General features: G+C 40.4%; 1 protein-coding gene across 3 annotated transcripts in view; it reads right to left on the bottom strand.

Annotated features, from left to right (window-relative positions):
* nup93 (nucleoporin 93) overlaps positions 1-13,222 on the bottom strand; it is a 30,665-nt gene extending 17,443 nt beyond the window's left edge. Inside the window, exons 1-3 of one of the 3 annotated variants that reach the window (XM_034878052.1) lie at positions 13,070-13,222; positions 11,280-11,462; positions 10,311-10,428 (exon numbers count right to left, since the gene is read on the bottom strand). In XM_034878052.1, the coding sequence (XP_034733943.1) occupies positions 10,311-10,428; positions 11,280-11,458 (297 nt within the window). In that variant the 5' untranslated portion in view covers positions 11,459-11,462; positions 13,070-13,222. Of the gene's footprint in view, positions 1-4,662; positions 4,960-10,310; positions 10,429-11,279; positions 11,463-13,069 lie in introns of those variants that run through there. The other 2 variants (XM_034878053.1, XM_034878054.1) reach the window with 2 other exon arrangements.
* Between the last annotated feature and the right edge of the window lie 1,197 nt (positions 13,223-14,419).

The following is a 14,419-nucleotide window of genomic DNA, read 5'->3' as shown; positions in this document are numbered from 1 at the left end:
CCTATTCACTTGAATGAGATAGTGTGTCCAAACTTTTGGCTGGTACTGTACTTTACTAGGTACGTTAACTATATATCTGAATTATGAAAATGACTTTGAAAAAGTAAGTTAGTTAGTTACCTAATAAAAGAAAAATGACTACAGATCAGAAAAAATGGGCGATCTGATGTTGCCATAAGCTTTCGTATATAGTCGTTTTTTTGTAATTTTCCTCACTTTTCAATAACAATTAAAATTGTTAAGAGACAAACTGAAGACAAAGAAGTTTTTTTTTTAAATGTCTATAGTATGATGCCTTGCTTTTGCTTGCACTATGTTTTACCTAGATTCTTTGTCAGCTGCTACTTGGAAGTCAATACTCCAGCTGAGAGCTGCTGTGTGCCAATTTACAATCTGAGATGTGATAGGTTGCTTTCATAGAGTTTATAGAACCAACTGCATTCTACCTATGACATAATAGTCTCTGTAAGTTGCTGTAAAGTTGTTTCCCTCTGTCAAATAATAGCCTTTAAATTCAGTGGTGGCATTTATAGCACCTTAGCATTTTAGATCCTTTTAGCTCAAAGAGCAAGCACCTGGTGAGAGACCTACCAGCTCTCAAAGCCGACTGGATATAATTCTGCTCTACAGGGATGTGGATGCTCTTGGCTTCCCTTCCATCTCTCCTCACCTCTCTTTTGTTTTCTGATCCCCCCACCTGCTTGTAGCTCTGCCTATTCCAGTCTCAATACCTTCCTTTCCAAGCTCTGACCCCCAATTTCCACCGGTTGCAGAACGGCTGCGGATCCGCTCTGTGCTGCGCACTCAGTCAATACTCACCAGGTCCAGATTTGGTACAGAACGGCTGTGGCCATGACAAAACCAACAACAGTTTGTTTCCATCCAGAGGAGTAGAGGGGAAACAACTCTGCGCTGTGTTTGCAAGGTGTAGTGCTGTGAAATATGATCCGCCTTAAGCGTGGTCTATTTTATTTTGAAAATTAAACGGATGTTTTATTTTGTTTCTGTGCTCGATCTGCCGTGTGCTGAATTGCTGCAGAGCTCTCCGGCGTCCGGCAAAATTAGAAGCTCTGTGTATCTGCTGCGGAGGGCTGCGGACTGCCGAAGCTGGGACGGATTTGGAACGCAGCCGTTACGCAGTCAGTAACAATGCACATATTGACTTTAATGGAAACCTAATGACTCCTCCGCCGTTCCGGAGCGGATCCGCAGCAGTTCCACCTCTGTCTGCCTTTGCATTCCTCTCCTCGTCTAAAACTCTCATCCCTCTGTCCTGACACACAGAACAAAACGGAAGTACAAAATACTCACCGTGAGAATGAATAACTCCTTGTACAATCTGTCCGGGTCAATTAACCTGGCCTTAACTTATTATACTATCAATTTGCAATTAAGAAGATGACGTGCTATTGTCTGACAAAATAAGGAAACCTTTATACAGGGGCTAAAAAATGTTGAACTGCATCTTGCTCAGTCAGTGGACAGTGGTTTGCTACAGCTCTAAATGGGTAGTAGTGTGCCTAGAAATTCAAGAAAAAGTAATATTCAGGACTCAAAGTAGCACTAACACAGGAAGACAAAAAGACTAGTCAAGCTTCTTTACATCTTTAAAAACCAAAGCAAAGTCAGAGCCAATTAAGAAGGGCAAATGCCGTTTTTCCACTGCATGGTACCTCCTCGACTCGCCTCTACTCGCCTTTTTTGGTTTTCCATTACGTAAAAACGTCTGTGGTACCTGCTAACAGGTACTTTTTTACCTCAGTCAAGGTTCCAAGCGAGCTGAGGCGATATCGAAAGGTGACGCGAAAACCTGCAGACTGCTGATTGGTCGGAGAGAATGGTCACTATTCACTGCGCCATCATTGCTAGCGACAGGTGGAGGTGTCCCTACCGTAAACACACCGTGTTTAACTGTGTTTAAATAGTTCAGTCTGTGTTTTATTTTTTTGCTGCCTCCAGCTTCTTTTAAAACTAAATGTGTCTTCTGGCTGTGGCAACAGCCCTATGCTGAAAATCAAAAGCAACACACCTTCAACGTTCTGTGTGTGTGTGTCGTTAGGTCATGGCAGTTTCCTGCCATGATGACCAGTCACGCTCACGTCACACATGAGGCGGTACTAATCTGCAGTGGAATAAAGAGGACGGGGTACCGAGGCGTGTCGAGCACGTACCATCAATGGAAAACGCCAAAAGCCTCTTGGCGTGAAATTATCTGCCATCAATAGGGCTAAAACTAAAAGGTCTAACTTGATCTTGGTAAAATGCTTCATACTTCTAGTCTATTTGAATCAATTGAGAAAACTATGTTTCTCTCTCAATAAACTGACCATTTACTTCTCTTGTCCATTCCTCATACCCTTGTTTTCCCTACGCACGCTACCTCCCTCCCTCCCTCCCTTTCTCCATCTCCCTATTTTTCCCAGGAGAGCCTAAGAAAAGGTCTATATTTAACCACTCTAACAAGAGGAGAGCTCAGGTCAATGCTCACTTGAGAGCTGCGCTGGAAAGAGGAATAGAATTGTTGTAACAGAGATTTACTGGATATATGTACTGTAAGAGAACATGAGACGGTATTAGCCATCACCAGTGAACGATTATTATTCCAGTAAATTGGAAGTGAAAAGACACAATCATCTTCTCCAGAAACAAGTGGGTGGGGGTGGGGTTGCATCTAAAGCAATGATGGCAAATTGGGCAACACTGGTTAACTCTGCCTCAGCGTTTTTGCCTCAACTAAAGCGCAACACGCAGGAAAGATTTTTCATTGGTGTCATTTTGTTGCATGTTGCTTCTTTTCCACTGCCAACGACTTTGCCTGTACAACATTTTAAGGGAAATAACAGCTGTGCTCTTCACTTTTACAAGAAAATTTTTTTTTGCCACAAAATATTACTTAAAAAAATTATTAACAAAGAACTCTTCATGCACAAAAAGGGCTGGGTGACATGGCCAAAACCTTCCATCCCAAACTAAGTCATTTAAAATAAGTCTTATCTCAATAACGCGCATATACATACACATATATAATTGTTGTTGTCACACACACACACACACACACGTTCGACTCCGGCCTGCAGCCCTTTGCTGCATGTCAATCCCCCCCTATCTCCCCTTTCATGTTTTCATCGGTCCTGTCAATAAAGACCTAATTTTTCTTTTCTTTTAAATGGATCAGAATATAAAACATCATCCAAATGACGTTAATATTGCCTCAGTAAAGTTTGGCCTCTGGTTTTTCAACATCACGATAGAAACAATATAGATTTAAAATGGACATTTTGTATCGTTCACATCGCCCAGCACTGGGCACAAGAAACGTCCCTGCTATCAGATGTTACCGACCTTAATTTTTTTTTCTGTTTCAAACTTTGGATACAAGTTCCCTTTTAAGGATTGCCTCCAATTTGACTAAATTCTTTGATTTATCGCAGAAAGGCACAACATCACTATTGCCAAACAGGTCTGAGACACACTGTACCTAACATTTCCCTCTGACTAAACACTGCTGACGCTTCAATTCCTCCTTGATTTCCTTTAAATGGTTCAAAATAAATATTAAAAATAGCGAAAATGCGTCATATTAAAGAGCCCATATAATAACACATCATAACAAAAGACAAAACTATGCTTATAACTTTCAATGGTCAACTCAGTGCTGGGCAATAGGTATATCTAAAGATGTATGTTTTCAGTAGCCCCACCCCTGTATTGTGTACCCTCAGAGATCTGCAACCTACTGTGAACACACACAGCCTGCTGGCCAGACAGCCCAGAAGCTTTTGCTTTAACAGGAAAACATCCACGAAAAAGATTTAATAATTAGATATAAATTAGGAAATACGCATACAAACATGACCATATTTGAGCAAATCACATAAAATCTACCCTTTAATTATTTTGTATTTTGTGTGTGTGTGTGTGTGTGTGTGTGTGTGTGCGTGTGTGTGTACGCATGTTAACGTGTACGCATGTTAACATGCACGCATGTGCTAATTCTCTGTGCCGGCACACACAGGCCTTCATTCTATTAGCCTTCGTCTGTCTGAATGCAATCTTTCCGTGTGTTTGGCGAAATTGGCAAGTCCGATTGTTCCCCCTTTCAATCTGGCCTTTTACACACTGAGAAATGTGTTGCAGAGATTCATGATCTCGAGGAATCTAAAGGCGACGTAGGGACAGAGTCAAAGCAGACAGGGAGAGTGCTCGCAGTGCCAACCTTCGAGAAAGTAAAAGTGGGAGGCTTTCTGTCCTCATTTGCCATGACACAATGAGCCGACCAGTGCCTGAGAGGGAGTGTGTGTGTGTGTGTGTGTGTGTGTGTGTGTGTGTGTGTGTGTGAAACCACACCCTTCATTTCCTGTGTAATGTAGAAAATATATGTTTAGTACTACAGCATATATATACATTTGTGTGTGTGTGTATATATATATATATATATATATATATATATATATATATATATAGAAACAGTGATATTTGTCTGCCATCATTAACAATCCTTTCATACAATCATCATCATGTCAATGGGTGCCATACAGCCACAGACAATGTAGCATAACTAGAAGAGATAGGGAAAGACAAACAGGTGACAAAAAAAAAGTGACAGACAAAGCACATGCCTGTCTGTGGGCGAGCATATCCATGTGTATAGGCAATACTCACTCATGCTGAGCTCCTGCCTGCCTGGCAGACAAACTGACAGATGAGAAGACAGGACGAGACAAGAAAGAGTAAAAAAAAAAAATAGTTTTTTGTGTCTTTGTCTGTGCCCAGGTATCTGGGCATTGACAGCCCGAGGAGAACTGCTTCGCCCCTCAGCCTCTCCATCCCTCTGTGTTGCTGTGCCAGGGCAGCAGCAGCGGCCGCCATGCTGGGGCGTGTTCCCCGCGCCCTGTCGAACCGGCATGGCGTTTGGCTCGAAGCCTTTCCCCGTTTCAAAAGCAGGCCGGTAACTCTTGAGCACAAGCCGGATTGCCGAGTGAAAGTGTCACATCAAGACTCACTGGAGGTGGTTTTATTGTCGGAGGGTCGTACCAACTGAGCGCTTAGACACGGGGGATCCACAAGAAGGAACTATGGATTCATATAGAATATCAGTTCCTATCATCAGCTGACACCCCCTCCCTCAGCTCTCATCCTCCATCCTTTCTCTCTCTATCCCTCCTTCACTTCATCCAGCGTCTCTCATGGCCCTCCGCCTCCTCCCTCCCTCAGTCACACTCATTTTCTTTCTTTTTATCCATCTATGCATCCTTCCTTTCTACCCTCCCTGTCTCCTCCCTCCCTTAGCTCAATGCAATTATAGTAATGGATTTTTTCCCCCCTCAGCTGATGGCTTCCGACATCCTGTCTTGAAATGAGGCTAATCATGCTCTTAAGGGTCATGTTTAGTTAATGAAGAGTTGGGGGGGCATATTTGGGAAGAGGGGGGCATTCCTATATGCAGGCTTACTATCACAGCACACACAAAGCAAGCGTGTTAATACACACACCTCCATTTGTATTCCTGTGCACGTGGCACACACTCATGCACACACACAGTCACATGCTGTACAGCCGCATTGATCTGTGCAGGCCAGCACCGACAAGATGAGAATGCATTCGCCAATATGCAGCAAAATCTACGCTAGACACACATACATTCATTCATTCATTCATTCATTCATTCATTCATTCATTCATTCATAAGCACAAGGAGAGACATTGTATGCCAGCAATTGATTGCTACTGAAAAAGGTAGGGGCACACACAGCACAAGGAAGGGTTGCACGTACGCACGCACACACGCACGCACGCACGCACGCACGCACGCACGCACGCACGCTATGTCAGAAGTGTTCGTCTATCTCGGCTGATGCTCTGGGCTTAGCCAACTGCATCCGCTGAACGCATGCCTACACTGCTGAGGGATGTGTGTCTACGTTAAGGGTTGGGGAGGGCAGGAGACGAGAAAGGGAGGGGGAGAAAGGATGTAAATGGAAGAGGGAGGAAAAAATAGAGGAAAAGAGAAAAGGAGAGTAAGCAGAGGCACCAGCTGAAAGAGAGTGAGGTGAGGAAAAGGAGAGAGCAAGCCCTAGTAGAGAAAGATGGAACAGTGAAAAGTGAGACGAGGACACAGAAAAGAATTGCAGCCGGTTGCCATTTTTCTACCAGCACCGCTCTATTCATTTTTCTGTCCATCTTTTCCTTTGATTGCCATCCTCTTTTGCTGCTTATTACATCCTCTTCTCTCCTTGTTTTAGCCTCTCTAGATTTCTGTTCATCCTCCGTTTTTTTAACAGAAAATATGAACGACCCAGAATTGCCCGAATATTTACCCAAAGAGAACACACAGAACATACCTTACCTTTACATGGCAAACTGAGACCAAGGATTTAATCGTAAAGATGTCTACCGTGTGGTGACAGCTGGTGGTATGTGAATGTGTAGATGTGTCGGTACTCGGTAGCATTAGAGTGTCCCAAACTGGGGGAATTGGTTAAGAAACATCCTTGTAAATTACATTTTCAGAGTCCTGTTTGAGCCTAGTGTGCTTCTGTCTCAATTCCCTACTTCCTCAAGCAAATATACATGCATGCTGTAAATAAGAAAAGCAAATCTGTAAGCATAATGGGACCCAATCAAATTCCAATGCTGCCAAACCCTACATGGCATACGGTACAAATAATATTGACTAGGACAATGTGTGACAAAAAAGCTTGATAATCATGATCTTTCATGACCTAATGTTCATTTGGACAACCCAATATTAGATAATATAACATTCTGTTATCCTTCATGATATTTACACAAATCTCATCACCTAACTGTAGGCATCAACATTTGGCAAGCAATAGGAGAGACAACAATGCATTATACGAGTTTATAACAGAACACAAAATGATCAAAATTGTTCACTGCAAGAATTGTGTTTGAGCGTTGTGGAGTTTACTCGTCTGCACTTGAACTGAAGAATCTTAATGGGGTGAGATTGCGACATAAATGTATCCACGTTTTAACGACACTCTGAGACACAGGATGAAAAGCTCCATTAACAAACCGATGCATGATGTGGTCTAGAAATGTGGTCTACCCTGTACATAACTAGCCACATGGACACATCCATGAAGCCCTAGATCTAGGACCCTGTGTGTGTATTGCTTTCTAGAGTAAGATGGTCTCTAATGTGCTCAGCTAGAGCTAGGCATTATAATAATAATATAATATATTGACATTGTGATATGAGACTAGATAACGTCTTAGATTTTGGATACAGTAATATTGTAATATGGAATAAGTGGTCTTTTCCTGCTTTTAACGGCTTCATTACAGTAAAGTGATGTAATTTTCTGAACTTACCAGACTGTTCTAACTGTTCTATTACTGGCCTTTACACACTAAGTCCTTATATCCACATTACTGATGTTTATTTATCAAAAATCTCGTGTCAATATTTTGTGATAGCACCCATAGTCTACACTACAATATCGATATTGAGGTATTTGGTCAAAAAAATCATGATATTTGATTTTCTCCATTTATTTGATTTTCTTGCTCAGCCCTATGTTCAGCCATTACAGATGCATCATTAACACATCAACTCCTTCAGGATTTGTGTGTGAAGAAATCACAGAGGCAAGCATCAAATCACTTGTGGTAAGCTTACGCACGCTCATAAACCCAGAAACTATAGTCTCCACTTAATCTAGACTATGTTTAAACTGGAGAGACAGAGATATATGGAGCTCAAGGAAAAGAAGCAAGCCTAATAGCATGAGTCGGTTACCGGTTTCTAGGTATACGGCGGTTTTAAAAAGTCACGCTTTCAAAGCCACAAAAGGTTTCAGTCACACCTTTCCTAAGATCTCAAGGTCTTCAAAGACAGAAAGTGCAGTTTAGAAATCCCTCTCCCTGCTATTGTTGCAAAACAAAATACATGCCTAGCTCCAATTAACCTCTTTTCACCTCAGTGTCCTTGGTGACCTAAAGTAGCAGCAACTCTCCCAGCAGGACGTTGAATGGAGATCTGTAGGAGGAAAATCGTTGACTGCAGTGTGGCTTTATGTTGGCTCCGTTTTCTCAGAACAATAGAATTGACCACAAGCTTTCCCTGTTGATTTGTTATTTCTTGTTAAATGGGCCTTTAAGTCAATTTTAAGTTAATTTTTGGCTTGTCATCTAGCCGAACACACCCAGTGGGTTTAGAGTCACAATTAGTCATAATTTGCAATTGAGAGTAATCTGTTTTTATATCATTCACATGATCTTAATTAAAAGAGAAGTCCCAAAGTGCTAGTAGTTAGCTTATTAGATGACTACTCACCTCTCTTCAGGCCAACTAGTCAGATACACTGAGTAACTAGAAAAGTAGAAACCACTATATTGTGTAATGAAATATGCTATTTGTTTTATTAATCATTCACATAATATATTACTAGTGATATGGGCCTTGAGATGAATGCCAACACAATGCTGCTATACTGACTTTCTTCTCACCACCTTCCCAAATGTTGGTTGTTCAAATAGAGCTGTTTTGACTACACAGCAGCAGATTCATTCTCCTGAATGAGATATTGCTTTGTAATGTATGGTTTTCTTATAAACCAATAAGAGGAAAAGAGCAGTAGAGAGGGAGTGTGTGTGCGTGCCCACACATTGCCAGAAGCTAAGTGCTCTTCCAGTCAGTCAGTTAGCATACATCCGGGAAGAACAGGAGGAATAGAAGATGAGTAAATGTAAAAGGAAAAAAGGCAGACAGTGAGAAACAACTGGAGAACTGAAACAGTGAAAAAGCAGAGACAGTGAGAAAAACTGAAATATATCTAGAGTGAAAAAGAAAGAGAGAGTGATGACAGAGATGAATGAAAAGATATAGACAGAAGATGAAGAAGGGATGAAGAGAGAGAAACAGATGGAGCTCAGGGAAATGCAGCTACTTTTCTGAACCAGAAGAATAGAGAGGGTAAGCAGAGGACAGAGAGGCAAAAAGGAAAGCATGTGGAAGTAACGGTAAAGAGGTAAAGACAAGGTACAGATCTTTGAATCGTTACTAAGTGGAGCATTGTAAAGGATTATGTATTCACTGTTAATAAAATGAACACCACAAATAAATAAATGCTCAAACCCTTTCACTAACCCACCGTGAAGCGCAACAATTTCAAATTACACCTGGTTGTACTCACAAAAGACAGTTTTTTAAAGCATTAAAATCAATGCAGCAGAACCAGTTGTCCTTTTACTTCCTGATTTGGGTGTGTGTTATGCTAGAAGCGGCCACTAGCCACAAGCAGAGATAAAGAGCAGGCTACAGAGGTTTTGGTGAGTTGACATCTTTCTAACTCCACACCCCCATTTCTTCAGCCCCGACCGACATTGACTCGACTGACATCACTTAAGGAAAATTGTCCCACTTAACATTTTCCCACTCTGCTTTGAACGGTAATGGAGTAGAGCTTCTGTTAACGCTAATGGAACAAGTACATTCCCAGCTTCACAGTTAAAGCTGCCCACCAGACAACCAGTGTAAACCTTTTAAGATTCAGACATCCAACTCTATTCCATTTTTACGCCTGACTAAACATGACAGCACACAAAGTACATATGTGACAAGAGTTTGTTCCAACAGTTCAGCTGTGGCTCTCTGTATATCCTTCAGAACCATGTATAATATGTACTATAGAGGTAAAAAGGGACAAAAGGCTTTTTTTTTTTTTTAATATGGTGAAATTCTACAAGTAGAGTTCAGTGTGACTCCTTGAATTTTGAAGACCTACTCCTGTTGCCCGTCACATGTCTCCAAATAGTTACTTAAAGGCAGGTGTAAATAAAAAAAGAAAAGAAAGTAAAGGCTCATCAGTACATCTTCTATGACCGCAATGACCTTTCTCTACCATTCACAAAGCAAGTCTATCTCTCCTCGGGAACAATAAACTCACGAGGTGCCTTTGTGTATGTACGTCTGTTAAACCTTAAACCTCCACCGCTGCCAGCTCCTAGCAACACATTTCCAACTTCCACGTATTTTTTCAGAACCAATTTGCAGGCAGATTTTATCGTATGTAGATAATTAACTTTACTTCAATAAGTTGGCCCAAAACACATTTTATTTCCTGGTTATCTGGCTAATAGAATCTGCAAGTCAATGTTTGAACTTTGTGTGCTCAGCCAAAGATGTTTCTTACGATGATATCTGAAAACACAATTGGACTGTTTCTTTTGGCTTTTCCCAAAAATTTCCCACTGGTGAGTCTTTTCCCAGTGAACAATCTAAGAGTCATAAAACTGTAAAACTAGCAGCCAGTTGGACTCGTGGTCTCTAAGATCATTCATACCTGTATGTCAGTGTCTTTGACCGGCTCCAGGGGCTCAAAAGTGGTGGCTGCACTTAGACTCTCCAACCTCTGAGAAATGTGGAAGATGTCTAAACCTCTGGAACCAAGGAGGATTGACCTGAGAGTAAGAAAGAGAGGTGGTGAGGAATGAATGAATGAATGAAATGGAAGTACTAAATTGAGATCAAGACTGACGATGAACTGTATTTTTGCGCCAAGAACCACTAGAGGGCACAATGGGCTTTTCTGCAATTGCAGTACTACTCATTCCCTACAGATAGTGCCAGCTTCAAACTAAATACACAGTGTTTGTGTTATAAGGAAATTTAAACAATTTGTATTCATAAAAGACTGAATCGGTGAGTAATATATTATCAATGGCCTCTCTAAGATTCTTATTATTATATATCAAAATTAAAATGTGTGATCTTTAGACGTGTGGTACGGAAGCCAGGACAACTATGAGAGGCGTCATAAATATTTCCAGGGTTAGAAGTTTAATAAATCAGGAATGCAATATATTAAATGGCTTTGAATTTTGGGAGCCCGGATGGCTCGGTCGGTGGAGCGACTCCTTCGTGTGGAGGTTTACTCCTTGATCCAACATGGCCGGGTTTGACTCTGACTTGTGACCGTTTGCTGCATGTTATTCCCCCCTCTTTCTCCCCTTTCATGTCTTCAGCTTTCCTGTCAAAATAAATGCCAAAAATGCCCCAAAAAAATCATATTAAAAAAAAAAAGTGGTTCTGAATCTCAAACCCCGGATTCAAAAATATAAAACACATGACTAGCTATTATTAAAAGAAAAAAGGGTAGCAGGTGAGTAGTCATGTAAAATTAAGCTTACAGAAATGGATGGATTTGTATTAGGATCTGTCTAGGTTATGTAAACACTATACAGGAACAGACTAGAACAAAGGTTTTCTGACTGTGGGTTATGACCCTTTCTGCATGGGACGTATTCCTTACGCTTTTACGTCAGCAGCATCTTGCGAGGTGCGAGTCAGGGTGCGGGATCGAAGCCTCTCTCCTGCCTGCTGGATCTCCTGAAGGTTCCTCTCAACATGCGGCAGCTCTGACACTGCTTCTGTCTCGGCAGCAAGCTGCTCCGCCTGCTGCAGCAGCTCCCCAAAACCCTCCGCATCCATACCTCTAGAAGGAGACGAAGAGTGTATGAGTATATACAAAGATAATATATTTGGATTACATATATCGGGGAGATACAGTATACAGTCCTAAGTGAAGACTGTAACTAGTTGGACACTGATTCTGCTTTTTTTTATTGCTCAAATCATGTACTCCAGCATTTTTTCTCCATGAAATAATGACTGTGGGGTTAAAATTACAACTTTCAGCTTCAAGGTTTCACATCCACAGTACTGGATGAACAGTGTTTTATGGATACAAAAAACTTGAATGACTGATGAATACGGAATTACACAGACATATTTTGTATGCTTAGAAAGATACAACAGCACAAGGACCATTATCAGTCAGGAAAGTGATAAGTACAAAGTTCAACAGTTGGGGTATTTCTCAGATAAAAACACAACACAAAACAAGGCATCAGTAAAGATGGCTGCTGTAAATGACATCACAGAGTATGGTATAGACTTGCTCTTTATGGAAAGCGCAATGAGATAACTGTTGTTGTGATTTAGCGCTATTTAAAAAAATTGAATTGAATTGAATTACACAAGCCTGGCGGAGCATCACCAGGGAATGGTGATGGGAATGAGTGTGATATTTTTGGGATATAGACTTCAAGGATTTATTGACTGAAGAAATCAGCACAATGGACTTATTAAGAGTAACCAACTTCATATTCGAACTAAAAGGTAGCACCTTGACCATGGTCACAGCTGCATTTCAAATCCAACACACTTGAGTACGGAGCAAACACAACAAAACACTGTGTAAATAGGGAACTGTTTAAATGGAGACTACAGAAGGGTGGAAAATGTAAATGGACACATCAGAAACAGCTGACTCAACTAGGATTACTCTATGGAACATTGATTAACCCGTGTTAGATATTCTTGCTGTGTATAGATATATATCTGACCACCATCCCTCTCTCTTCTTCTTTATTACATTATACCACACATACTGTAAATAAATACATATAACTCACAGTTTGTATAGAATGTGTTCTATAATTGGTGTTTTTAATCTAAAGGTTTTAGCGGTGGTCAAGTCATATTTAAAATAGCTATCAGTATGTAGTCTATGATTTCACCACTGCAACAAACATTAGCATTAAAAGCAGGAGTATAAAGCACATGCCGTACAAACTGTAAATAAAACTGTGTAGGCTTGGGCTTAAAGGACATAAGCTACAGGTACCAGAACATTTCTTGACAGCTGACATACACAGAATGACATTGCAGCGCGCGCATGTAGTGCCCTGGTTGTCAGATTGGTTTAGCATTAGCACAACGCCACGGCTAGCAAGTTTAGAAACTCGCCTTACGCTAACTAATTCGAGAGATAGCCTGAGAGGTCATTTTAACTGTTGAGAAGTAGATAGACAAAGTATGACAACAACCCGTTTTTAGACACTTTTTCTTTTCCGGCCTAGCTTTGTTAGTATGCCCCACTAGTTAGCTTTAGCTATGTCCAAATGAATGGCGCTCCAGAGATAGCTAGTAGGCTAAATAGCTAACGTTATTTAGCATGCTCGCAGTTCATTTAAAAATCTTCATTCAAAAAAATGTAATTTGCAGGAAGGTTTGTTTGCAGGCAAACAAACGTCATACCTGTTGTTAGTATAGTCCTGTCTGTATTCTTCTGGTGAATGTTTTTAAGGTGATAAACTTAGCTCAGCAGTCCAACATGTGTGAAAGTATACTATTTACCCCGGCACTTCTGGGCTCGATTCTGATTGGACGTTACCCGGTGCTCTTCTTCGTCGACTTCTTTCAAATGTGACACACCTCGCTACTCTGCCAGTTGGACGGGTGGACTTTCATTTTGTGTGTAAATGATTTTTTTGTACTGCATTATCAGAACCTTCTGGATTTTATGGCCTTAAAGGAAAGATATCATTTAAATTGCTCAAATAGAGAGTATTTTAAAATGTGTAAAGTGATACCTGTATCACTCTTAGTTTATCCCAAACATTTTAATGTATTCAAATGTTGAATCAGTATCGCTAAATTCAATAATTAATGACCCATGTAATAACAAGTTGTTGTTTCAACGTAATCAGGGCCAGTGACAACTCAGGATACAGTAAAAGGTTACTTAGACACCAGTGCAGGATGAAGTATTTCTCAATTCTGTGGTTTTATTTCAATATTCTTGTATAATAATCTTTTAGAGATTTGGAGAAAGTCAGATATCACAAAATTCTTGACCAATTACCTTGATATTGACATCACATAGGTATTCTAGAGTTGACAATTTGTGCTTTAACAGAACACCTTCAAAATTTATTTTACATAAATGATCATCAATACTGTGGATATAATGAATAAGTGATTAAAAGCAAATGATGGTACTAGAACAGTCTGGTAAGTTCAAAAAATGACATAACTTTACAGTAATGCAGCCTTAGCAGAAAAACACCACTTGTGTCATGTAACGATATTCAAGATCTTAGACGATATCTCTCATAACGTGATATCGATACATTATTGATATATAGCCCAGCCTGTTAATACAACATGTGAGAATATAGGTTACTTATAAATGGTCAAAAAGACGTGACAGGTGTTTGGGTCTTGGACCTGTCATTTGTACTATCAAGCCAAATGTGATAGTTCTTGTGTTAGGATGATTACAATACTACCTTTTCTGGTAAAATAGATTGCAACTAGTTGCATGAGATTGAAAAAATATGATATTGCAATATTGCTAATGAATATTACAATATTGATATTAATTTTGATATTTTTAAACATATGTAAAATTACAAAAGTTACGTGAAACACATCTTAACAGTATTCATAGTTTCATTACATAGTGCACAGTGAGACTTATATACGGCTCCGTAGTGCGGCTCGACCACAGGTCAGTCTTAAATGAAAAATATTCAAACTATCCGACTCCATCTCTGCCTGTACCGCCTTTTATAAAGTTGCTTAAAACCTGTGGGGGGGGGGGGG

The sequence above is a fragment of the Etheostoma cragini genome, chromosome 8 (assembly GCF_013103735.1).
Source record: "Etheostoma cragini isolate CJK2018 chromosome 8, CSU_Ecrag_1.0, whole genome shotgun sequence".
Taxonomy (NCBI): Eukaryota; Metazoa; Chordata; class Actinopteri; order Perciformes; family Percidae; genus Etheostoma; species Etheostoma cragini.
This window is presented reverse-complemented; position numbering and strand designations above follow the sequence as displayed.